General features: G+C 42.8%; 1 protein-coding gene and 1 long non-coding RNA gene across 8 annotated transcripts; one reads left to right on the forward strand and one right to left on the reverse strand.

Moving 5' to 3' along the window:
• Positions 1 to 392: 392 nt before the first annotated feature.
• Positions 393 to 27,281, reverse strand: LOC118369856 (kelch-like protein 15). 7 transcript variants are annotated; one of them, XM_052502244.1, is made up of 10 exons: positions 26,884 to 26,940; positions 26,324 to 26,411; positions 23,334 to 23,436; positions 22,488 to 22,626; positions 22,201 to 22,389; positions 19,244 to 19,468; positions 18,899 to 19,060; positions 10,806 to 11,015; positions 3,907 to 4,097; positions 393 to 3,808 (listed from the first exon to the last, which is right to left on the reverse strand). In XM_052502244.1, exons 3-10 carry the CDS (start codon positions 23,351 to 23,353, stop codon positions 2,968 to 2,970), a joined length of 1,977 nt encoding a protein of 658 aa, XP_052358204.1. In that variant the 5' UTR covers positions 23,354 to 23,436; positions 26,324 to 26,411; positions 26,884 to 26,940; the 3' UTR covers positions 393 to 2,967. The 7 variants fall into 7 exon arrangements, with proteins under 7 accessions (XP_052358204.1, XP_052358210.1, XP_052358178.1 ...); XM_052502250.1 differs by lacking the exon at positions 26,884 to 26,940 and adding an exon at positions 26,568 to 26,862; XM_052502218.1 differs by lacking the exon at positions 23,334 to 23,436 and having other exon boundaries at positions 26,884 to 27,269.
• On the forward strand, positions 12,640 to 18,965 carry LOC127918961 (uncharacterized). The gene is made up of 3 exons (XR_008101497.1): positions 12,640 to 17,590; positions 17,977 to 18,170; positions 18,314 to 18,965. It is a non-coding gene; the product is annotated as an uncharacterized LOC127918961 (long non-coding RNA).
• Positions 27,282 to 27,476: the final 195 nt, after the last annotated feature.

Below are 27,476 nucleotides of genomic sequence, written 5' to 3' on the forward strand. Positions count from 1 at the left end.
ACCTTAATAGAAAAATACTCAAGTAAAAGGGAAAGTCACCCAGTAAAATACTACTTGAGTAAAAGTATAAGGTTGTAAATATACTTAATTATAAATCATTTCATATTTCTTATATTAAGCAAAGCAGATGGCACCATTTTCTTGTTTTTAAAATGTACGGATAGACAGGGGCACACTCCAACATAATTTACAAAAGTTGCATGGGTTTAGTGAGTCAGCCAGATCAGAGGCAAAAGGGATGACCATGTATTATCTTTTAGGAATGTAGTTAAGTAAACGTCATAAAAAATATAAATAGTAGAGTACAGATACCCCCCAAAACAACCTAGTTGTACTTTTAAAGTATATTTAGTACTTTACACCACTGCCAACACACTCAAGTAAAGCAGAAAAGCTTAACAGTATGAACATTTATTTCTGGATATAAATTACAAAGTGTTTGAAATAGCAGTGTCTATTCAGATTATAGTAAATACATTGTTTATCTGATTGTTATATTTTAGAAATAGTCATCGTACAGGGTGTTTTTAATCCACAATATTCTATAATTTCATCCTACTGAGACTGAGGGCTGATTATAAATGCTGAGCTATGACAGACAAGCCCTGTCCCAAATAAAAACAGCAGGACTAATACACATGTTGACCAGCAGATGGAAACCGCTGTTTAAAGACTGAAGTTTGGCATAATATTGGCCCGTTTGCCAGACGCATACTATTCCTGGACTAAAAAAAACCCCACTTTCAGTGGAGATTCTCTATTGCGCATTGCTTTTTAGTCCAGAAGTAGATTTACCGTCTGGAAAACCAACTGGGCCTAAGTGTTCATGATATCGATAGTAATTTTTACATGTAAAAAATAGACAAAGATGGGAGATGACAGAATACCTTATTACATCTAAGCTGCCTTAGTGATGTTAACAGTCCCTGTTTATACACTACTGCACACATCTTATTCTGTCAAATGGAGCCACTGCCTGTGAGGGGGGTCTGCCTGGTATTTATACAGTACCACAAACCGCTCTGTGACTTTTTGACTGGGGGAAAAGGCATGTTTGTATGCTACTGCATAAATACTGCACTGCAGGTTTGATTGAATAGAGCCGTGAGTGCAGGCAAGAGGACGCTGGGTAGAGGAAAGGAGGGAGATGTGGAATCAGAAAGAGTGACACTCAAAGTATCATAAAGACTATGCTCTATTGAAAGGCAAATCACATCAACCCAACATCCCGACCACAATCACACAGAGTTAGCTGGTGGTGGATGGATCTCCATAAACACACATACAAAAAATGTCTGACAGAACTGCAGAAGAACGTGCTTTAGCCCTTTTCATTGTTGTTCATTAAAAGAAGAATGAGAGAGATGAGCAGGTTCATATGCTGCAGCTGGCTCCGTCAGAAAGACAGACAGACAGACAGGACTAAGCCAGGGTAGGGCTTTACAAAGTAGGATCCATAAGTTAGCCAGATCACCTTTGACACTCATATGATCAAGCAAAAATAGTTAATGTGTTACTGGGAGTTTTGAGCCTATTTCAAATTGATCTTTAATATTAACTCATTTTCTGTATCAACTTATTTTGTTTTTTGAATCAAAAGTTGTTTCTGGTTAATTTCTGTGGCCAACTCCTACCATCTAACACACCCTCCAGTCGTCTGCCACAGCAACACTCAGAGCAGATGGTTAACGTCAATAAATAAAGTGAAATCTTACATACAGTACTGCCAGAGAGACGGGGACCTTCACACTGCAGTCATCCCTGACCTCTGAACTGTTACATGGCTCTCTGTCAGCAGGACAGTGTTATTGCAGTGTAGTCATGACAATGCTAAATCATCACCATGATCATCTTTCTCACAATCCCAATAGTATGAGTGCATATTTTTAAATATTTTGCTCATTCATGTATCACACACACACACACACACTCCAGCTCCACAGACTAATGGTGCTTTCAAGAGAACTGGGAAGGTCAAATCATGACGTCAGTGACCTTCAGATCGGAAAGTAAGACCTTTAAGATGATCCCAGAGTTTCCGACTTTCGAATTCCGACTTAGAGGACCGTTCAAAACTATTTTTCCCCAGTCGGAGGTCGCTCCCCCCCGATTTCCCAGTTGTCTTGAACGCACGTCTTGAAGTCAGAGGTAGGAGATTTCCGAGTTCCCAGTTGTCTTGAAAGCGGCATCAGAGAAAGGGTTACAGAGAGACTACATGACATCACATGAATATGACACAGCATGGTTGAGACATACAGACAGACATAGTTCAGACCAATGACGTGAATAAACCCTGGATTGCTGATGCTATCAATTAGCCAATAAAATTGACAAAATCACGTATTTAAGTATTTCCTTGTAGTAGTGGGGACAGTAACATTAGTACTCTATAAAGTACTTACTGTAAGGAATGTTTTTATCAAACTTTTTTTTGTATTTTTAGTTCACATAATTAACATATATATTATAATATACCAGTAAAAAACATGGAGACATTGAAACATTTATTTCTATAGCTTCCCACCCAAAATGGCTTCAATACAGTGCCCCACTGTCAGTCATCCAGGGTTTATACATTATTAGTTCAGTCAGACAGGGCTTGTAGGACTGTAGGCTGAAACGGAATCATAATAACAATATGAAACTGACCTCAGTCCAAAATAAACCAGCTGAATCATTAAAAATCTTCTCAATTTTTCCCTTTTTCTGAAAAGCTTATTTTGAAAACAGATCAGCTTGAGTTGCCCACCACCACTGATCACTAGCAAAGCTCAATTTTCTGCCCGTGTGGACAGATTACTATGGCATGTATGTGTCTAGTTGAAAAGCTTCTGTGTTAGAGAGTGTTAGTGTCACACCTGTAAACACCAATCCTCCACCTGCACGCCTGGGGCCTGTAGGAGGAGTTGGTCTTAAACGGGGGGCATTCCCAAACTTTAAAGGGGTGTGTCTGAACTGAACCAGACCTCAGCTGCAGCGCCGGACGTGCTCCAGGACATACTCGGGGAAGTGCAGAGTGCAGACCTGCAGCCCATCCAGTTTGCAAGGCATCCTGGGATACTCGTCCTCCTTCCACTTGTTGTCATCGGGGTCAAAGGTCAGGATGGAGTCAGAGTAATGTCCGTTATAGCAGAGGCCCCCCAGTACCATGATCTGTCTGTCCAGCACTGCGACGCCATGCCCACTGCGCCCGATGGGCATTGACGCCAGGATGGTCCACTCGTCTGTCTCAGGGTCGTAAACCTCTGTGGATGGGCAGCCCTGCGACTCGAATGACGCCCGGAGGATCACACACACCCCCCCGAACACGTACAGCTTCCCGTTATGGGAGATCATCTTGTGGAAGCAGCGAGCGTAATTCATCTTCGACTTGTTCTCCCAGCAGCTGGTGTGTGTGTTGGGGAGGAGGGGGCTGCGGGCTGAACGCGTCCTGTGTGTGTCCGTTGTTTCCGCAGACCCTGCTACACACAACCCTCCCCCTGCATCCCGTCCAGGGTCGAACACACACACCCCTCCCCCCGCGTCCCGCCCCGGGTCGAAAAGACACACCCCTCCCCCCTCATCCCGCCCCGGGTCGAACACACACACCTGTTTGGAGGTGGATGAGGAGGTGATTCCTCCGGTGATATAGAGTTTACCGTTTAGGACCGTGCCCTCGTGACCGTACTTGTTGACCGGGTACGGATCCACAAACTCCCAGCGGTCCGCCGTGATGTCATAGCGTTCCGTGGAGTAAAATGTCTCATCCCGCGTCCGCCCAGCCACCGCGTAGATGAACTTACCGATGACCCCCACTGCAAACTCTGACCTTGAAGTGAAGACACAAAAAATAAAACGTTTTTCCTCCCCTTTTCTTTACACCTAATAGATCTTGTAGAAACATGAAACCATGTCACAAGTACAGACCTGGGCACAGACATGTCGGCCATGCGTAGCCAGGAGTTCTGGCGGGGGTCGTAGCGGTAGACTTTAGAGGAGGCGTGGAACTCCCCATCAGGCCCTAGCTCCTCCCCCCCCAGCAGGAAGGCAAAGTTGTTGACGATGGCCAAGCAGTCTGGTCGGAGAGGAACCTGGGGACCTTCCAACTCCCACCACACCTACGGCAGGTCATACACACATTAGAAATATACATTATAGACACATTATAAACTGACATATATACATTAGACAGACATTAGGCACATTATCAACATTTTATCGACATATTATATACATTATAGACAGACACAAGCCGTTTTCAAATACTCAGACTAACCGCACTATTTGTGACGTAAAATTAGTATGATATAGTTAGTATGCTTATTGGTCATAGTATGGATATAGTTACTATGCTTATTGGTCATAGTATGGATATAGTCAGTATGCTTATTGGTCATAGTATGGATATAGTCAGTATGCTTATTGGTCATAGTATGGATATAGTCAATATGCTTATTGGTCATAGTATGGATATAGTCAATATGCTTATTGGTCATAGTATGGATATAGTCAATATGCTTATTGGTCATAGTATGGATATAGTCAATATGCTTATTGGTCATAGTATGGATATAGTCAGTATGCTTATTGGTCATAGTATGGATATAGTCAGTATGCTTATTGGTCATAGTATGGATATAGTTACTATGCTTATTGGTCATAGTATGGATATAGTTACTATGCTTATTGGTCATAGTATGGATATAGTTACTATGCTTATTGGTCATAGTATGGATATAGTTACTATGCTTATTGGTCATAGTATGGATATAGTTACTATGCTTATTGGTCATAGTATGGATATAGTTACTATGCTTATTGGTCATAGTATGGATATAGTTACTATGCTTATTGGTCATAGTATGGATATAGTTACTATGCTTATTGGTCATAGTATGGATATAGTTACTATGCTTATTGGTCATAGTATGGATATAGTTACTATGCTTATTGGTCATAGTATGGATATAGTTACTATGCTTATTGGTCATATTATGGATATAGTTACTATGCTTATTGGTCATATTATGGATATAGTTAGTGTGCTTATTGGTCATAGTATGGATATAGTTAGTGTGCTTATTGGTCATAGTATGGATATAGTTACTATGCTTATTGGTCATAGTATGGATATAGTCAATATGTTTATTGGTCATAGTTAGTGTGCTTATTGGTCATAGTATGGATATAGTTAGTGTGCTTATTGGTCATAATATGGATATAGTCAATATGTTTATTGGTCATAGTATGGATATAGTTACTATGCTTATTGGTCATAGTATGGATATAGTTAGTGTGCTTATTGGTCATAGTATGGATATAGTTAGTATGCTTATTGGTCATAGTATGGATATAGTCAGTATGTTTATTGGTCATAGTATGGATATAGTCAGTATGCTTATTGGTCATAGTATGGATATAGTTAGTGTGCTTATTGGTCATAGTATGGATATAGTTAGTGTGCTTATCGGTCATAATATGGATATAGTCAATATGTTTATTGGTCATAGTATGGATATAGTTACTATGCTTATTGGTCATAGTATGGATATAGTTACTATGCTTATTGGTCATAGTATGGATATAGTTAGTGTGCTTATCGGTCATAGTATGGATATAGTCAGTATGTTTATTGGTCATAGTATGGATATAGTTACTATGCTTATTGGTCATAGTATGGATATAGTTACTATGCTTATTGGTCATAGTATGGATATAGTTACTATGCTTATTGGTCATAGTATGGATATAGTTAGTGTGCTTATCGGTCATAATATGGATATAGTCAATATGTTTATTGGTCATAGTATGGATATAGTTAGTATGTTTATTGGTCATAGTATGGATATAGTTAATATGCTTATTGGTCATAGTATGGATATAGTCAGTATGGATATAGTCAGTATGTTTATTGGTCATAGTATGGATATAGTTACTATGCTTATTGGTCATAGTATGGATATAGTTAGTGTGCTTATTGGTCATAGTATGGATATAGTTAGTATGCTTATTGGTCATAGTATGGATATAGTCAGTATGTTTATTGGTCATAGTATGGATATAGTCAGTATGCTTATTGGTCATAGTATGGATATAGTTAGTATGCTTATTGGTCATAGTATGGATATAGTTAGTGTGCTTATTGGTCATAGTATGGATATAGTTACTATGCTTATTGGTCATAGTATGGATATAGTTAGTGTGCTTATTGGTCATAGTATGGATATAGTCAGTATGCTTATTGGTCATAGTATGGATATAGTCAGTATGCTTATTGGTCATAGTATGGATATAGTTAGTATGCTTATTGGTCATAGTATGGATATAGTCAGTATGTTTATTGGTCATAGTATGGATATAGTTAGTATGGATATAGTTAGTATGTTTATTGGTCATAGTATGGATATAGTTAGTATGGATATAGTTAGTATGCTTATTGGTCATAGTATGGATATAGTCAGTATGTTTATTGGTCATAGTATGGATATAGTTAGTATGGATATAGTTAGTGTGCTTATTGGTCATAGTATGGATATAGTTAGTATGGATATAGTTAGTATGCTTATTGGTCATAGTATGGATATAGTCAGTATGGATATAGTTAGTATGGATATAGTTAGTATGTTTATTGGTCATAGTATGGATATAGTTACTATGCTTATTGGTCATAGTATGGATATAGTCAATATGCTTATTGGTCATAGTATGGATATAGTCAGTATGCTTATTGGTCATAGTATGGATATAGTTAGTATGGATATAGTTAGTATGGATATAGTCAGTATGTTTATTGGTCATAGTATGGATATAGTCAGTATGTTTATTGGTCATAGTATGGATATAGTTAGTATGGTTATTGGTCATAGTATGGATATAGTTAGTATGGATATAGTCAGTATGGTTATTGGTCATAGTATGGATATAGTTAGTATGGATATAGTTAGTATGGTTATTGGTCATAGTATGGATATAGTCAGTATGTTTATTGGTCATAGTATGGATATAGTTAGTATGGATATAGTTAGTATGCTTATTGGTCATAGTATGGATATAGTCAGTATGTTTATTGGTCATAGTATGGATATAGTCAGTATGTTTATTGGTCATAGTATGGATATAGTCAGTATGTTTATTGGTCATAGTATGGATATAGTCAGTATGTTTATTGGTCATAGTATGGATATAGTCAGTATGTTTATTGGTCATAGTATGGATATAGTCAGTATGGATATAGTTAGTATGCTTATTGGTCATAGTATGGATATAGTCAGTATGTTTATTGGTCATAGTATGGATATAGTCAGTATGCTTATTGGTCATAGTATGGATATAGTTAGTATGCTTATTGGTCATAGTATGGATATAGTCAGTATGCTTATTGGTCATAGTATGGATATAGTCAGTATGTTTATTGGTCATAGTATGGATATAGTCAGTATGCTTATTGGTCATAGTATGGATATAGTTAGTATGCTTATTGGTCATAGTATGGATATAGTCAGTATGTTTATTGGTCATAGTATGGATATAGTTAGTATGGATATAGTTAGTATGTTTATTGGTCATAGTATGGATATAGTTAGTATGGATATAGTTAGTATGCTTATTGGTCATAGTATGGATATAGTCAGTATGCTTATTGGTCATAGTATGGATATAGTTAGTATGGATATAGTCAGTATGCTTATTGGTTATAGTATGGATATAGTCAGTATGCTTATTGGTCATAGTATGGATATAGTTACTATGCTTATTGGTCATAGTATGGATATAGTCAATATGCTTATTGGTCATAGTATGGATATAGTTAGTATGGATATAGTTAGTATGCTTATTGGTCATAGTATGGATATAGTCAGTATGCTTATTGGTCATAGTATGGATATAGTTAGTATGGATATAGTTAGTGTGCTTATTGGTCATAGTATGGATATAGTCAGTATGCTTATTGGTCATAGTATGGATATAGTTAGTGTGCTTATTGGTCATAGTATGGATATAGTCAGTATGCTTATTGGTCATAGTTAGTATGTTTATTGGTCATAGTTAGTATGTTTATTGGTCATAGTATGGATATAGTCAGTGTGCTTATTGGTCATAGTATGGATATAGTCAGTGTGCTTATTGGTCATAGTATGGATATAGTCAGTATGCTTATTGGTCATAGTATGGATATAGTTAGTATGCTTATTGGTCATAGTATGGATATAGTCAGTATGCTTATTGGTCATAGTATGGATATAGTCAGTATGCTTATTGGTCATAGTATGGATATAGTCAGTATGTTTATTGGTCATAGTATGGATATAGTCAGTATGTTTATTGGTCATAGTATGGATATAGTTACTATGCTTATTGGTCATAGTATGGATATAGTCAGTATGTTTATTGGTCATAGTATGGATATAGTCAGTATGTTTATTGGTCATAGTATGGATATAGTTACTATGCTTATTGGTCATAGTATGGATATAGTCAATATGTTTATTGGTCATAGTATGGATATAGTCAGTATGTTTATTGGTCATAGTATGGATATAGTTACTATGCTTATTGGTCATAGTATGGATATAGTCAGTATGTTTATTGGTCATAGTATGGATATAGTTACTATGCTTATTGGTCATAGTATGGATATAGTCAATATGCTTATTGGTCATAGTATGGATATAGTCAGTATGCTTATTGGTCATAGTATGGATATAGTCAGTATGTTTATTGGTCATAGTATGGATATAGTTACTATGCTTATTGGTCATAGTATGGATATAGTCAGTATGTTTATTGGTCATAGTATGGATATAGTCAATATGCTTATTGGTCATAGTATGGATATAGTTAGTATGGTTATTGGTCATAGTATGGATATAGTCAGTATGGTTATTGGTCATAGTATGGATATAGTTAGTATGGTTATTGGTCATAGTATGGATATAGTTAGTATGGATATAGTCAGTATGGTTATTGGTCATAGTATGGATATAGTCAGTATGGATATAGTCAGTATGGATATAGTCAGTATGGATATAGTCAGTATGGATATAGTCAGTATGGATATAGTCAGTATGGATATAGTCAGTATGGATATAGTTAGTATGGATATAGTCAGTATGGATATAGTCAGTATGGATATAGTCAGTATGGATATAGTCAGTATGGATATAGTCAGTATGGATATAGTCAGTATGGATATAGTTAGTATGGATATAGTTAGTATGGATATAGTCAGTATGGATATAGTCAGTATGTTTATTGGTCATAGTATGGATATAGTCCGTATGCTTATTGGTCATAGTATGGATATAGTTAGTATGGATATAGTTAGTATGCTTATTGGTCATAGTATGGATATAGTCAGTATGCTTATTGGTCATAGTATGGATATAGTTAGTATGCTTATTGGTCATAGTATGGATATAGTTAGTATGTTTATTGGTCATAGTATGGATATAGTTAGTATGCCAAAAGTTCCCGGATGTCATACTACATTCGCCAAAATATGCAGTATACAAACTGTGGACACTATTTCCGTGCTTTTAGGACCCATAATTAAATTCTTCAGAAAATGGGAAAGGCTTCACAACATACAGATTTGAAGAAAATGTCTGAAAATATACAGCCGAAGTACGACGAGAGCGAATACAAATTCATTGCTTTAACTAATGACAATTCTTAAGAATTGAGCAATGTAAGAAAGTAAGGACTTTTCAAATATGTTACGTTATGCTGGATGACAATTTGTTAGCTATGCTAGCCTTACGGACCACATATCATTACAGCAGTTACTTGTATGTACCGGTACGTTAGCTAGCTACCTCGTTAGTTGGCTACTAATACACCAAACTTGGATATAAATTAACTATATGCTTTCTAGCATTTATTGACTTTATTATTCACATCATTCTTATCTTAGCTAAGTGGTGTAATCGTTGTGTGTTCTCAATGGACATTGTTAATGAAGTTGTAAGATGTCCATCTAGTAATTTGTTAGACATGCTAACAAGCTAGAAAGAAGTTGCATAGCAACAGCATCAACTTCCAGGCGACAGGCGAAGAGCTAGTACACAACTGAAAAGACACGGTTTGTTTACAGTAAACTAAAATGAAATAGTATGTATTCATTGAGTATGTAGTATACAGTATGTTAGTATGGGTATTACCACCCTGCATCCCACTGCTGGTTTGCTTCTGAAGCTAAGCAGGATTGGAGACCAGATGCTGCTGGAAGTGGTGTTGGAGGGCCAGTAGGAGGCACCTTTTCCTCTGGTCTAAAAAAAAAGATCCCAATGCCCCAGGGCAGTGACACTTCAGTAGGAGCCTTGGTACTCCTCTGGTACCAACACAGAACCCTGCGGCTGTATCCTTGTCTCTGTGCGGCAGTAGGAACGCACCTTGGGTCTGTGCGGCAGTAGGAACGCACCTTGGGTCTGTGCGGCAGTAGGAACGCACCTTGGGTCTGTGCGGCAGTAGGAACGCACCTTGGGTCTGTGCGGCAGTAGGAACGCACCTTGGGTCTGTGCGGCAGTAGGAACGCACCTTGGGTCTGTGCGGCAGTAGGAACGCACCTTGGGTCTGTGCGGCAGTAGGAACGCACCTTGGGTCTGTGCGGCAGTAGGAACGCACCTTGGGTCTGTGCGGCAGTAGGATCGCACCTTGGGTCTGTGCGGCAGTAGGATCGTACCTTGGGTCTGTGCGGCAGTAGGATCGTACCTTGGGTCTGTGCGGCAGTAGAATCGCACCTTGGGTCTGTGCGGCAGTAGGAACGCACCGTGGGTCTGTGGGGCAGTAGGATCGTACCTTGGGTCTGTGCGGCAGTAGGATCGTACCTTGGGTTTGTGCAGCAGTAGGATCTTGCTGTTGACCATGCTGTGTCCGATCATGCCCCTGAACACGGCAGTCTGCGGGCGGACCGAGCGGATGCGGTTGGACCGCGTCTCGACCAGTGGCTGCTCGTTGACGTCGTGGAAGTAGCTGAGAGCCTGGTCCACCTCCTGACGCAGCTGTCGAGAGTAACGATAGAACTCTGACGTCTTCACCTGAGGGAGAGGACGAATTAGTCAGAGGTGATGTCATAGAGGAAGGCAGAATGCTTCATCTTGCAACAGTATCAGTGTGTGTGTGTGTGATATATATATATATAAAAAAAGAAACGTCCTCTCACTGTCAACTGCGTTTATTTTCTGCAAACTTAACATGTGTAAATATTTGTATGAACATAACAAGATTCAACAACTGAGACAAACTGAACAAGTTCCACAGACATGTGACTAACAGAACTGGAATAATGTGTCCCTGAATAAAGGGAGGGGGGTCAAAATCAAAAGAAACATTCAGTATCTGGTGTGGCCACCAGCTGCATTAAGTACTGCAGTGCATCTCCTCCTCATGGACTGCACCAGATTTGCCAGTTCTTGCTGTGAGATGTTACCCTACTCTTCCACCAAGGCACCTGCAAGTTCCCGGACATTTCTGGGGAGGAATGGCCCTCACCCCCCGATCCAACATGTCCCAGACGTGCTCAATGGGATTGAGATCCGGACTCGTCGCTGGCCATGGCAGAACACTGACATTCCTGCATTGCAGGAAATCTCACACAGAACGAGCAGTATGGCTGGTGGCATTGTATGCTGGAGGGTCATGTCAGGATGAGCCTGCAGGAAGGGTACCACATGAGGGAGGAGGATGTCTTCCCTGTAATGCACAGCATTACGATTGAGCTTGTTGTCATTGCAAGCAGTCCGATGATGCTGTGACACACCGCCCCAGACCATGACGGACCCTCCACCTCCAAATCGATCCCGCGCCAGAGTCCAGGCCTCGGTGTAACGCTCATTCCTTCGATGATAAACGCAAATCCGACCATCACCAATGGTGAGACAAAAACGCAACTTGTCAGTTAAGAGCACTTTTTGCCAGTCCTGTCTGGTCCAGCGACGGGCCCATAGGCGATGTTGTTGCCGGTGAAGTCTGGCGAGGACCTAACTTACAACAGGCCTACAAGCCCTCAGTCCAGCCTCTCTCAGCAGTCCAGCCTCTCAGCCCATTACGGACAGTCTGAGCACTGATGGAGGGATTGTGCGTTCCTGGAGTAACTCGGGCAGTTGTTGTTGCCATCCTGTACCTGTCCCGCAGGTGTGATGTTCAGATCCTGTGCAGGTGTTGTTACACGTGGTCTGCCACTGTGAGGACGATCAGCTGTCGGTCCTGTCTCCCTGTAGCGCCGTCTTATGCGTCTCACAGTACGGACATTGCAATTTATTGCCCTGGCCACATCTGCAGTCCTCACGCCTCCTTGCAGCATGCCTAAGGCACGTTCATGCAGATGAGCAGGGACCCTGGGCATCTTTCTTTTGGTGTTTTTCATAGTCAGTAGAAAGGCCTCTTTAGTGTCCTAAGTTTTCATAACTGTGACCGTAATTGCCTACCGTCTGTAAGCTAATAGTGTCTTAATGACCGTTCCACAGGTGCATGTTCATTAATTGTTTATGGTTCATTGAACAAGCATGGGAAACAGTGTTAAAAACCTTTACAATGAACATCTGTGAAGTTATTTGGATTTTACGAATGATCTTTGAAAGACGGTCCTGAAAAAGGGACGTGTGTGTGTATATATATATATATATATATATATATATATATATATATATATACACACACACACACACACACAACACATGTGTGTGTGGGCTTGCCACGATACCAACATTTTACCAATGATACAATGGCAGGCCAAGTATCGTGATACCACGGTGGAAGAAAATCACTGACCCATCATGCTGTTCGTCCTGTCCCCCGGACGCTTGTTCCTGTTGTCTAAACCTTCTCCAAAAACCTGTCACTCAAATTCACACTCCTACTCAATACAACACATTCAATTTAACTTCACACGGTTCAGTGTATAATACTGTATAGATTGACTGATTTGCTCATATTTACCTGTGATTTGGAGGAATAGGAGGAAGGAGTATACATCAGTGGTGAAGGGAGGATGGATCATAATAATGGCTGGAACGTCACAAATAGAATTGTATCAAACACATATAAGCCATGTGTTTGATACCATTCCACTCCAGCCATTACCACGAGCCCGTCCTCCCCAGTGAAGGTGCCACCAACCTCCTGTGATATATATGCATAATGATCTGCATGTCTCTCAGAATGATCTTCGTGAAGTTAACGGGTCACTCAACAAAGACTGCTCTCTGTGTCACGGAGGCGCTCCACTCCGCCAAAGCTGACTCTCTCGCCTCTGTTCTCATCCTCCTAGATCTGCTGCGTTCAACACCGTGAACCATCCGATCCTCCTCTCCACCCTCAGGGCTGGGCGTCTCAGGCTCTGCACACTCTTGGATTGCATCCTACCTGGCAGGCCGCTCCACCCAGGTGACGTGGAGAGGATCTGTGTCTGCACCACGTACTCTCATTACTGGTGTCCCCCAGGGCTCGGTTCTAGGTCCTCTCCTCTTTTCTCTATACACCAAGTCACTAGGCTCTAGAGGTCGACCGATTATGATTTTTCAACGCCGATACCGATTATTGGAGGACCCCAAAAAAGCCGCTACCGATTAAATCGGATGATTTTTTAATTTATTTATTTGTAATGACAATTACAACAATACTGAATGAACACTTATTTTAACTTAATATAATACATCAATAAAAATCTATTTAGCCTCAAATAAATAATGAAACATGTTCAATTTGGTTTAAATAATGCAAAATCAAAGTGTTGGAGAAGTAAAAGTGCAATATGTGCCATGTAAAAATGTTTGAGTTCCTTGCTCAGAACATGAGAACATATGAAAGTTGGTGGTTCCTTTTAACATGAGACTTCAATATTCCAAGGTAAGAGGTTTTAGGTTGTAGTTAATATAGTATTTATAGGACTATTTCTCTCTATACCATTTGTATTTCATATACCTTTGACTATTGGATGTTCTTATAGCCACTATAGTATTGCCAGTGTAACAGTATAGCTTCCGTCCCTCTCCTCACCCCTACCTGGGCTCGAACCAGGAACAACAGCCACACTCGAAGCAGCGTTACCCATCGCTCCACAAAAGCCGCGGCCCTTGCAGAGCAAGGGGAACAACTACTCCAAGTCTCAGAGCGTGTGATGTTTGAAACGCTATTAGCGTGCACCCCGCTAACTAGCTAGCCATTTGACATCGGTTACACCAGCCATTAGGCTGATAGGCTTGAAGTCATAAACAGCGCTGTGCTTGCGAAGAGCTGCTGGCAAAACTCACAAAATGAATGAATGCTTACGAGCCTGCTGCTGCCTACCATCGCTCAGTCAGACTGCTCTATCAAATCATAGAGTTAATTATAAGATAACACACAGAAATACAAGCCTTAGGTCATGAATATGGTTGAATCCGGAAACTATAATTTAGAAAACAAAACATTTATTATTTCAGTGAAATACGGAACTGTTCAGTATTTTATCTAACGGGTGGCATCCATTAGTCTAAATATTCCTGTTACATTGCACAACCTTCAATGTTATGTCATAATTACATACAATTCTGGTAAATTATTACGCAATGAGCCAGGCTGCCCAAACTGTTGCATATACCCTGACTCTGCGTGCAATGAACGCAAGAGAAGTGACAATTTCACCTGGTTAATATAGCCTGCTAACCTGGATTTCTTTTAGCTAAATATGCAGGTTTAAAAATATATACTTCTGTGTGTTGATTTTAAGAAAGGCATTGGTGTTTATGGTTAGGTACAGTCGTCCAACGATTGTGCTTTTTTTGCAAATGCGCTTTTGTTAAATCATCTCCCAGCGTTGCATCGATTATATGCAACACAGGACACGCTAGATAAACTAGTAATATCATCAACCATGTGTAGTTAGCTTGTGATTATGATTGATTGATTGTTTTTTATAAGATAAGTTTAATGCTAGCTAGCAACTTACCTTGGCTTATTGCATTCACGTAACTGACAGGTTCCTCGTGGAGTGCAATGTAAATCAGGTGGTTAGAGCGTTGGACTAGTTAACTGTAAGGTTGCAAGATTGGATCCCCCGAGCTGATAAGGTGAAAATCTGTCTTTCTGCCCCTGAACAAGGCAGTTAACCCACCGTTCCTAGGGCCTCATTTAAAATAAGAATGTGTTCTTAACTGACTTGCCTAGTTAAATAAAGGTATTAAAACATGTTTTTTTTAAAGGCAAAATCGGCGCCCAAAAATACTGATTTCCGATTGTTGTGAAAACTTGAAATCGGCCCTAATTAAAATCGGATATTCCGATTAATCGGTCGACCTCTACTAGGCTCCATCATATCCTTACATGGTCTCTATCATTGCTATGCGGATGACACTTAACTACTTCCCCCGCCTTCTGACACCCAGGTGGCAACATGCATCTCTGCGTGCCAGGCAGACATCTCAGCTTGACTGTTGGCCCACCACCTCAAGACAGAACTGCTCTTCCTCCCGGGGAAGGTTTGCCCGCTCAAAGACCTCTCCATCATGGTTGACAACTCCAGTGTCCCCCTCCCAGAGTGCAATGAAACTTGGCGTGACCCTGGACAACACCCTGTCGTTCTGTGCAAACATCAAAGCAGTGACTCGCTCCTGCAGGTTTATGCTCTACAACATCTGTAGAGTACGACCCTAGCTCACACAGGAAGCGGTGCAGGTCCTAATCCAGGCACTTGTCATCTCCCGTCTAGACTACTGCAACTCTGTGTAGGCTGGGCTCCCCGCTTGTGCCATCAAATCCCTGCAACTTATCCAGAACGCAAGTTCTCTCATGTCAGCCTGCTCCTCCACACACCCCACTGGCTTCCAGTTGAAGCTCGCATCCACAACAAGACCATGGTGCTTACCTACGGAACAGCAAGGGAACCCCCCCCACCCCATGCTCAAACCCTACACCCCAACCCGAGTACTCCGTTCTGTCACCTCTGGTCCCTTGGCCCTCCCACCCCTACGGGAGGGCAGCTCATGCTCAGCCCAGTCCAAGTTCTTCTCTCTCCTGGCACCCCAATGGTGGAACCAGCTTCCCCCTGAATCTCGGACAGCAGAGTCCCTGCCCATCTTCCAAAAACATCTGAAAGACTACCTCTTCAAACATGATAACAAATGACAAAAATACACTTGACCACACCCCCCCCCCCAGCTCTTACTCCACTGACAGCTGCGTTATTGAGGAACATTTTACTTTCTATGACTGTGATATGTGGTTGTCCCTCCTAGCTATCTTAAGATGAAGGCACTAACTGTAGGGCACTCTGGATAAGAGCTGCTGCTAAATGACCAACATTTAAAAATGTAAATACAATTGTGTCAGTAAGGGAAAATTAAACCTTCTTTACTCTTTAGTTAAGACACACACTCTCCCTCCCTTCCTCACACACTCTGTCTCCCTCTCACTCATAAACACCCCCCCCCTTTCTCCCTCTCTCTCATAAACACACACCCCTCTCTGTCTCTCCCTCCCACAAACACACTGCTCCCAACTTTTTAAACATTTGGCACCAAACAGAATTGAAGGAGCACCAGAAATAAATAGATTTGATATAGTTCAAGCTTCCATTAGGACAATATGAATCCTACCTTTTGAAGCACAACTCATGAGTAGCAAACCCCTTTCCTTTCTTCCTGTGTCAGATGTGCCTAAACCTACTGTCAAGTTACCAGTTGTTTGTTATCAAACCAATAATTAGTCAACCCGGATTAGTTTAAAATGGCCTGTAACATTTGTGAAATAACATAAAATGTGTGTGAACTCTGATACAAAGAAAGGCATGTCCTGTAATATAGGTCATATGTTTTTAACCGTTTAGAAACAAGCCGTTTTCTTTGCTGTACAGCATGCCTGTCGCCAAGCAGTGCTCCATTTCCCCTCTCTGACACGCAGAGGCTGAATCACAGTGAGCTTTCAAAGTCTATTCAGACTGGTCTGTGCTCTTGGTTAGAACAGGAAATTAAATGATACAATGTGTCAACACTGCTCGCTTTGCACGCTGCTCCAAAATAACAAATGTACAACAGAAGACTCAGATTCTGGGTCTGCATCTCCGCTCGCCAACAAGGCTAAATTATATTTTTCAAAACTGACAGCTGAATAGATGAGCTTGAAGAGCGGACGGAGAGAAGCAGGCGAGTGAGGGCAGGTAGGGGATGTGAAGAGCGGACGGAGAGAAGCAGGCGAGTGAGGGCAGGTAGGGGATGTGAAGAGCGGACGGAGAGAAGCAGGCGAGTGAGGGCAGGTAGGGGATGTGAAGAGCGGACGGAGAGAAGCAGGCGAGTGAGGGCAGGTAGGGGATGTGAAGAGCGGACGGAGAGAAGCAGGCGAGTGAGGGCAGGTAGGGGATGTGAAGAGCGGACGGAGAGAAGCAGGCGAGTGAGGGCAGGTAGGGGATGTGAAGAGCGGACGGAGAGAAGCAGGCGAGTGAGGGCAGGTAGGGGATGTGAAGAGCGGACGGAGAGAAGCAGGCGAGTGAGGGCAGGTAGGGGATGTGAAGAGCGGACGGAGAGAAGCAGGCGAGTGAGGGCAGGTAGGGGATGTGAAGAGCGGACGGAGAGAAGCAGGCGAGTGAGGGCAGGTAGGGGATGTGAAGAGCGGACGGAGAGAAGCAGGCGAGTGAGGGCAGGTAGGGGATGTGAAGAGCGGACGGAGAGAAGCAGTCGAGTGAGGGCAGGTAGGGGATGTGAGATGCCGGATGGAGAGAAGCAGGTGAGTGAGGGCAGGTAGGGGATGTGAAGAGCGGACGGAGAGAAGCAGGCGAGTGAGGGCAGGTAGGGGACGTGAGATGCCGGATGGAGAGAAGCAGGTGAGTGAGGGCAGGTAGGGGATGTGAAGAGCGGACGGAGAGAAGCAGGTGAGTGAGGGCAGGTAGGGGATGTGAAGAGCGGACGGAGTGAAGCAGGTGAGTGAGGGCAGGTAGGGGATGTGAAGAGCGGACGGAGTGAAGCAGGTGAGTGAGGGCAGGTAGGGGATGTGAAGAGCGGACGGAGTGAAGCAGGTGAGTGAGGGCAGGTAGGGGATGTGAAGAGCGGACGGAGAGAAGCAGGCGAGTGAGGGCAGGTAGGGGATGTGAGATGCCGGACGGAGAGAAGCAGGCGAGTGAGGGCAGGTAGGGGATGTGAGATGCCGGACGGAGAGAAGCAGGCGAGTGAGGGCAGGTAGGGGATGTGAAGAGCGGACGGAGAGAAGCAGGCGAGTGAGGGCAGGTAGGGGATGTGAGATGCCGGACGGAGAGAAGCAGGTGTGAGGGCAGGTAGGGGATGTGAAGAGCGGACGGAGAGAAGCAGGTGAGTGAGGGCTGGTAGGGGATGTGAAGAGCGGACGGAGAGAAGCAGGGGAGTGAGGGCAGGTAGGGGATGTGAAGAGCGGACGGAGAGAAGCAGGCGAGTGAGGGCAGGTAGGGGATGTGAAGAGCGGACGGAGAGAAGCAGGTGAGTGAGGGCTGGTAGGGGATGTGAAGAGCGGACGGAGAGAAGCAGGTGAGTGAGGGCAGGTAGGGGATGTGAAGAGCGGACGGAGAGAAGCAGGTGAGTGAGGGCTGGTAGGGGATGTGAAGAGCGGACGGAGAGAAGCAGGTGAGTGAGGGCAGGTAGGGGATGTGAAGAGCGGACGGAGAGAAGCAGGTGAGTGAGGGCTGGTAGGGGATGGGGCTGGTTCATTACAGCTGCCACACGTGATATACACATGAAAGTGAAGTGGATATCCTTGGACCTGTGCATACCAGAGACTAGTCAATGTTGCTTCAATTCAACTGACTTTATAAACATATTATAACAGGTGCCAGCAAGTTCTTTAAATCGGTAGGGCTGAAAAACTTGGTAGTATCATATGAAACATTACTACGGTACTCTAAAATGTTGGTATCATAAGCATCAGTACCGTGATACTTCCGTAGTACCGGTGTACCGTGTAACACTATTTGTGTGCGTCCTACCTTCTCGAAGACGTTAGCGGCGGTCATGAGGCAGAAGCGTAGAGACTGGACGACAGTGTCTGTGTGTCTCCAGCGGCGGCGGTCGTGTCGGAGCCAGGCCTGGACAGACTCATACAGCTCTATCTCTGGGAACCGACTCAGGGCATCACTGTCCAGGTACGCCTGACACACACACAATAATATATCACCTGTTTTAAAGAGCTCAAAACATCACTGTTCAGGTACACACACACAATAATATATCACCTGTTTTAAAGAGCTCAAAACATCACTGTTCAGGTTCACACACACACACACACACACACAGAGTTAACTAGGGGGTGCCAGTCAGTTCGTCCACCACACCTGCAGTCTCTCCAGGCTGAGGTAGAGCAGGAAGTCAGGTTTGCTCATCAGAGGAACAAAGTTCTCCAGCAGGAAGTTGTCGAGCTGCTCCTGCACGCCCTCCACCCCCACGCTGAAGTCCTCCAGAAGTCTCATCACCTCGGCACAGTTCTCCAGACAGATCTTAGACAGCAGGAAGGAACAGCAGAACTCTACCACCTCCGTCAGCTGGACATACATGGCAGCCTAGAGGGTGAGGAGACAGTGACAGATCTTAGTCAGCTGGACGTACATGGCAGCCTAGAGGGTGAGGAGACAGTGACAGATCTTAGTCAGCTGGACGTACATGGCAGCCTAGAGGGTGAGGAGACAGTGACAGATCTTAGTCAGCTGGACGTACATGGCAGCCTAGAGGGTGAGGAGACAGTGACAGATCTTTGTCAGCTGGACGTACATGGCAGCCTAGAGGGTGAGGAGACAGTGACAGATCTTAGTCAGCTGGACATACATGGCAGCCTAGAGGGTGAGGAGACAGTGACAGATCTTAGTCAGCTGGACGTACATGGCAGCCTAGAGGGTGAGGAGACAGTGACAGATCTTAGTCAGCTGGACGTACATGGCAGCCTAGAGGGTGAGGAGACAGTGACAGATCTTAGTCAGCTGGACGTACATGGCAGCCTAGAGGGTGAGGAGACAGTGACAGATCTTAGTCAGCAGGACGTACATGGCAGCCTAGAGGGTGAGGAGACAGTGACAGATCTTAGTCAGCTGGACGTACATGGCAGCCTAGAGGGTGAGGAGACAGTGACAGATCTTAGTCAGCTGGACATACATGGCAGCCTAGAGGGTGAGGAGACAGTGACAGATCTTAGTCAGCTGGACGTACATGGCAGCCTAGAGGGTGAGGAGACAGTGACAGATCTTAGTCAGCTGGACGTACATGGCAGCCTAGAGGGTGAGGAGACAGTGACAGATCTTAGTCAGCAGGACGTACATGGCAGCCTAGAGGGTGAGGAGACAGTGACAGATCTTAGTCAGCAGGACGTACATGGCAGCCTAGAGGGTGAGGAGACAGTGACAGATCTTAGTCAGCTGGACGTACATGGCAGCCTAGAGGGTGAGGAGACAGTGACAGATCTTAGTCAGCAGGACGTACATGGCAGCCTAGAGGGTGAGGAGACAGTGACAGATCTTAGTCAGCAGGACGTACATGGCAGCCTAGAGGGTGAGGAGACAGTGACAGATCTTAGTCAGCTGGACGTACATGGCAGCCTAGAGGGTGAGGAGACAGTGACAGATCTTAGTCAGCTGGACGTACATGGCAGCCTAGAGGGTGAGGAGACAGTGACAGATCTTAGTCAGCTGGACGTACATGGCAGCCTAGAGGGTGAGGAGACAGTGACAGATCTTAGTCAGCTGGACGTACATGGCAGCCTAGAGGGTGAGGAGACAGTGACAGATCTTAGTCAGCTGGACGTACATGGCAGCCTAGAGGGTGAGGAGACAGTGACAGATCTTAGTCAGCTGGGGTCAGTTGCACCAGTTGGTCATAAGCAGTGGTGGAAAAAGTACCCAATTTTCATACTTGAGTAAAGATACCTGACTCAAGTTAAAGTCATCCAGTAAAAGACTACTTGAGTAAAAGTTAAGTATATTTAAAACCAAATACCTTTTAAGTATCAAAAGTAAATGTAATTGCAAAAATACACTTAAGTATCAAAAGTAAAAGTATAAATAATTTCAAATTCTTATATTAAGCACAAACGGCATAATTTACACGTTTTTCTATGGAAAGCCAGGGGCACACTCCAACACTCAGACATCATTTACAAATGAAGCATGTGTGATTAGTGAGTCTGCCAGATCAGAGGCAGTAGGGATGACCAGGGATGTTCTCCTGATAAGTGTGTGAATTAGACCATTTTCCTGTCCTGTTAAGTATTCAAAATATACTTTGGAATGTCAGGGAAAATGTATGGAGTAAAAAGTACATTATTTTCTTTAGGACTATAATAAAGTAAAAGTTGTCAAAATTATAAATATTAAAGTAAAGATATCCCAAAAACTATTTAAGTAGTACCTGAAAGTATTTTTACTTAAGTACTTTACACCACTGGTCGTAACTGGTCGTAACTCTACGCCCGGCGTAAAATGCGTTCTACACTGGACCTAAACATTATACCTATACATTATAACATTATACGCTTATCCTCAAAACAGGGACTCCTCAGGGCTGCGTGCTCACTCCCATCCTGTACTCCCTGTTCACCCACGACTTTCTCAGCCATTTTGTCTGGCTGATTTTCTGGGAACCCCATTTGTTTTGCAAGAAATTCTGACAACCCCACCCCAAATTGTATGACAACCTTAAAAATCATCCAATTTAGATGTCCAAATCAGTAAACAACCTTCAAAACGCTTACATTTTCATTCCTCTTTAAAAAGGAAAACCAATAAATACATTTACTAAATTCTTTAAATATTTTTTTAAAGTTTGTATATTGTCTCATGAAATAAAATGTACTCTTAATGTAACCTCTAACAGTCTATTAGCTAGAAAGGTCACTTCAGACACATTTTCTCTAATAGCAGCTGTTTAACTGGTTAAACAAAGGTTAGCCATGTGCTGGAAAAAATATAGGTCCAAGAAGTTGCCGCGACTTACTAGCAGGTTCTTTTTCAATGTCACATACTCCAGTGAGTAATTAGCTCCAATGAGTAATAAGCTCAATATTAGGAGTTGAGAAATAAAGTTGATGTCATTAGAAGATATTCTTATATTTTCTACTGTATGTACATAATTCATAATGAATTTATTCTCTTGTTGTTTGTGATATTCATAAAAACAGCGGGGGAATAAAATCACTTTTAAAAATATATTTTTGCGTACCCCCTACAGTACCTCCACGGACACCTAGGGGGCCCCAGTCCCCAGGTTGAATACCCCTGGCTCAGAGGGTTAAAGGTCTGTGTGTTACCTGTAGTATCTCCTGCACAGTGACCATGCTGAGCTCCAGTGAACCGTAGTACATGAACCTCAGGACGTGGCCGAAGCCGGCAGCCGTTAACCCCTTCATGTGGATCTTGTCCTGATCTCTCTCTCTCATGTCTGCTGTGAACATGACACGGAAGTAGTCACTCTGGGTCGCCAGCAGGGCCTTGTGTGCCTGGAGGAGGGGATAACATTAAATTACATGTTAGTGAAAGTGTGTGTGTGCGTATGTATGTGTGTATATGTATGTGTGTGTATGCGTGTGTTGCTAACATGGAAGTGGTGTTCCTCTATCAGCAGCGTGACATCCAATAGGAGCCTCTCCTCGTACAGCGCCCGGAACCCTGAGGACACGCTTCCATCATGAACCTGGGACAGGTACACCTCCACCTCCCCCCCCGACATCACACACCTGGAGGAGGAGAGATGAGCTTAATAACACTTACCTCCAGTAAGGAGAGGGATCAATAACACACTGGTAGTATGACAGTACTAATGCTTTACCGTTCAACCACAGACCGATGAAAGAGTAGAAAACTATGTCACTCAAAAGGGATCCGTCACACTACAGACCAGACACAATGGTGTTTTTCTCTCTAACACGTGCGACGTAAGACGGTCTCTGGAATGACGTCAAGAACATTCAACACTCACACCTCAGCAGTTCAGCTCTCGCACACACAGGCACTGAAATACACACCCACACAGAAATGGGTGCTGCGTGCGTACACACACACGCGCGCGCTTACGCTTCAAACACCCCGACAGCGTCTTTGAGCTAAATAGTACGCAACATCGGGATATGTGTGCAACAACATTTCAACATTCACCTTCTGCTACCATTTCTGTCAACCGTCTACGCATAGAGTTTGATGCATACGTTGGATACTATGCACCACACTGAACGCACTGCAACTGCCTCTGCAACACAATGCTGCAAGGCAAATGCAGTGTTTCATTGGAAATTAAAGTAATTCTGGTGTACCAAAATGCAATGACTCTGTCGGTGTGTTCGACGCGTCACACACTAGCAGCAAACCCATCCACAAACAATCAGATACAAATGCATGCACAAACACACTATTCACTCCCACACACACACACACACTGCACACTCACCTCTGATTGGCCACGGGCATGTCAGAGGGGGTATTCCGAGCCAATCAGAGGACAGTGGCCCTTGTGTCCAGGGAGAAACTAACAACGCCCTTCTCTGAATCACCTGGACGACAAACCCAAAATTAAATTGTTCATCAAAACTGTATGTTGAAAATCAATACAAAAGATTATTCAAACCAAGCCATGGCCTAGACCTAAAGCTACTGAGAATGTTTGGTCAGATGTGTGAATATAACTTTTTCCTGAAAGAGGAGAACGCGTACTGAGACTCCAAGGACCCCATTCCTATACTAAAATTATATTTCTTCCATTCTTTCCTCCTGTCCAGATAAAAAGGCTGCTGGAAGGCCAGCATCCCTGACTCTTCACTGTTGACGTTGAGACTGGTGTTTTGCGGGTACTATTTAATGAAGCTACCAGTTGAGGACTTGTTTGCCGTCTGTTTCTCAAACTAAACACTCTAATGTACTTGTCCTTTTGCTAAGTTGTGCTAAGTTGTGCACCGGGGCCTCCCACTCCTCTTTCTATTCTGGCCAGTTTGCGCCATTCTGTGAAGGGAGTAGTACACAGCGCTGTAGAGAGATCTTCAGTTTCTTGGCAATTTCTCGCATGGAATAGCCTTCATTTCTCAGAAGAAAGACTTTTGTTTCTGGCCATTTTGAGCCTGTAATCGAACCCACAAATGCTGATGCTCCAGATACTCAACTAGTCTAAAGGCCAGTTTTATTGCTTCTTTTAATCAGGACAACAGTCTTCAGTTGTGCTTACATAATTGATAAAAGGGTTTTCTATTGATCAATTAGCATTTTAAAATGATAAACTTCCAATATCTAACACAACGTGCCATTGGACCACAGGAATGATGGTTGCTGATAATGGTCCTCTGTACGCCTATGTAGATATTCCGTTTCCAGATGCAATACTCATTTACAACATTAACAATGTCTACGCTGTATTTATGAACAATTTTATGTTATTTTAATGGACAAAAATATGTGCTTGTCTTTCAAAAACAAGGACATTTCTAAGTGACCCCAATCTTTTGAATGGTAGTGTACATTATGGGAAACATTCCTCATTCAGTCATAATTAGCAGTAGAATAATGGATTGGCATGTATTTGCCATCGTCAACTTTTAGAAGATCAGTAGGAAAGTTAAGCTAATCATTTAAACCACCAACATTTATTCACATTCACTGAACATTTAGTATTTAAAACTCAAACATTAATTTTCCAGATGCTTTTTATATAATCCTGCAGACCATTTATCATTCTCCTCCATACTTTATATTCCAATGCATCCAACATTATGAATGCCCACCATGGTATTGGGCAGATGGTGAAATTTGAGAACTCATCTTGTTTAGAAAACTAAACCTAGGGGCTCCCGAGTGGCACAGCGGTCTAGGGCACTGCATCGCATTGCTAGAGGCGTCAATACATACCCGGGTTCGATCCCTGGCTATATTACAACCGGCCATGATCAGGAGTCTCATTGGCCCAGCGTCATCCGGGTTAGGGGAGGGTTTGGCTGGAGTGGATTTACTTTGCTCATCGCGCTCTAGCGACCCCTTATGGCAGACCGGGTGCCTGCAGGCTGACCTCTGTCGTCAGTTGAACGGTGTTTCCTCCGATATATTGGTGCGGCTGGCTTCTGGGTTAAGCGGGCGGGTGTTAAGAAGCGCGGTTTGGCGGGTCATGTTTCGGATGAAGCAATTGAGAACAAGAGAACATTGAAATTGGGCATAATATATATGTGTAAATAAAATAATTAAACCCTGGTTATCTTATTGCAGCGCACATTGTATACATTTTGCCCAGCTGTTTTTCGAGAAGATTGTATTGCAAGGTATGCGATATGTGTAGGCTGCGTTTACATCCTAGATAGAAGCAGGCCATTGGCTGCCTTCATCATGAGGGGTATGTACGGGAGTTCTGATTTGTTCTAAGCTTAGCAGTTCGGCAAATTTGCCTGAGCAGACAGTGTGAAAATATACTTTGTATGAGGAACATATACACAAATAATCAGCTCCTCCCTCGTTTTTCAGCCCACCACCTAAAGTCATCGATCACATGACACCATTCAATCCGACATGAAGACTCAATAACACCACAGAGTTTCTAAACTCAGAGCTGCAACATTGGGAGACTTCCGGGAACGCTTGCGAAACAGACCAGGCCGGGGTTTGAGAAGTCAATGAGAGAAGTGAAAAATTATTCCTTCGTTCACTTTTCCAAAATCTAAAGGCACAACCTAGATTCGAGCCAACGTCTTAAGTATTACTCCAACCGTTTTCAATTTTTGTCAAAAACAACTTTTTATGGAAGGAGTGGCTTTGATTTGACGCCCTGCACATGCGTAGTTCAGAGCGAACGACTGTTTCTATGCATGAGCTTAGCTAGCCAACGTCACCATGACGTCGCCTACACGTGTGATCAGGGATTTTTATTGGAGAAGCAGTTTCTGCCTATCTTCATACTGTACTGTCTTTGATAGCGCATTTAAGCCACATTAAATCAGTTAAGACGGTGTCTCTTGGAGACTTAACATACGCAGTTTGAGCTACTCCAGGAAGTGACGTTGCAGGCTAGCTCAGTACTGCCCCTCTCATTGAGAAACTCCAGTTGAGGGCCAACAGGGGTACTGTTTTTTTTATTTAACTAGGAAGTCAGTTAATAAGAACAAATTCTTATTTACAATGATGGCCTACTATTAGCAACTCAATTATCTTTAACTTTTTCTGAGTGCGATTTAAAAAAAAAAAATCTGTTTCAGAACATGTATTAGAAGCAATTATTGGTACCATGATTATCTTCTAAACTTTTTTTTTTTACAAGATGATTGACATTTTTCCATTCACTAAAATTGAGGGTTCCTGTTTTTTGCTAACAATGCATGCCGTATCGCAGTCGGAACTTCCGTGGCTTTAATGAAAGGGGACATTCGTTTTCCCCTGGAATGGATGTTATGGTTGTCATGGAGATGGTACCTTTTGGGGGCCTCGAGGCCAGTCTCGAGTTTAGCTGACAGCATGCTGAGGGGACGCTCACATTTCCTTTGTTTATGTTTGCCCTGATCTAAAGACAGACACACACAGAGAGAGACACACAGAGAGAGAGAAAAACTGATTTTCTTCAAACCTAGCTAGAAATAAAAAAAATTATATGAATTAAATCATGATTGTAATTTTGCTAGTGCATTTAATTGACTCAAAAACACGTCTATAGACTCACCATGTAATCTTTGATCTAATCGTGTTGACTAGCAAACTAACGTTAGCTAAACCAGTCATTTATTTTGTAAACTCTGAGTTTAACCAGTGAGCTCGCGCAGTCGAGGGAATCACAGCTTGATTATTTTCCACGCAAGGCCATGACAGGAGTGTCAAATTGATAGTCAATGTAGCTATCCAACTTGCTAACGGCAATACACACTGAATTGCAATCTAAACTCTTCAAATATAACGGTCACGAATAACAGTGACTGGTAGCTCACGACATCCCGTGGAATTACCTAGCAGCTAGTTTAGCAGACTAAAATGTCTCTCACCTCGGCGCTGCGAGTCCCCACAACCCCTCTTCGACCAGACAGACCTGGCTCCTTCTGACATGGGCTGCGGGTTTATAGCCGAGATCAAGAAAAAGGACAATAAAAAAGCATCGCCGAAGATTCCTTATCGTCCATTTAAAATCCCCCTGCGGCTTCAATTTTTCGTTCTTTTAACTGGATATCAAAATACTGTTTGTCCATGAAGTCCATAGCCATTGCAGACGCCATATTATTCTCTGCACTGACGTAATTTCCTGAGGTATAGCCCATTCGAACGGAACTGTAGTGGCGTCGTTGTGCATTGAAGTGAGCCTGTCAATCAAAATCACCAAGCAGGTGTACTATACTGAGCCAACCTGGGATTATAGACCTGCAGTGCAGAATAATTGAGGAGCGATTATAGAGCTGCAGTACAGAATAATTAAGGCCTCTCTTCCTCATACTGACCTTGTAATGAACTATTCTCTCTCTCACTCTCTTTTTGTGTTGACCCTTGTATTTTATTTGTATTTCTTTCTATGCACACTCACTTGTCCTTACACACTCACACACAGTGACACTCCAACACACACACACACACAAACACTCACTAT

The sequence above is a fragment of the Oncorhynchus keta genome, chromosome 4 (assembly GCF_023373465.1).
Source record: "Oncorhynchus keta strain PuntledgeMale-10-30-2019 chromosome 4, Oket_V2, whole genome shotgun sequence".
Lineage (NCBI taxonomy): Eukaryota > Metazoa > Chordata > Actinopteri > Salmoniformes > Salmonidae > Oncorhynchus > Oncorhynchus keta.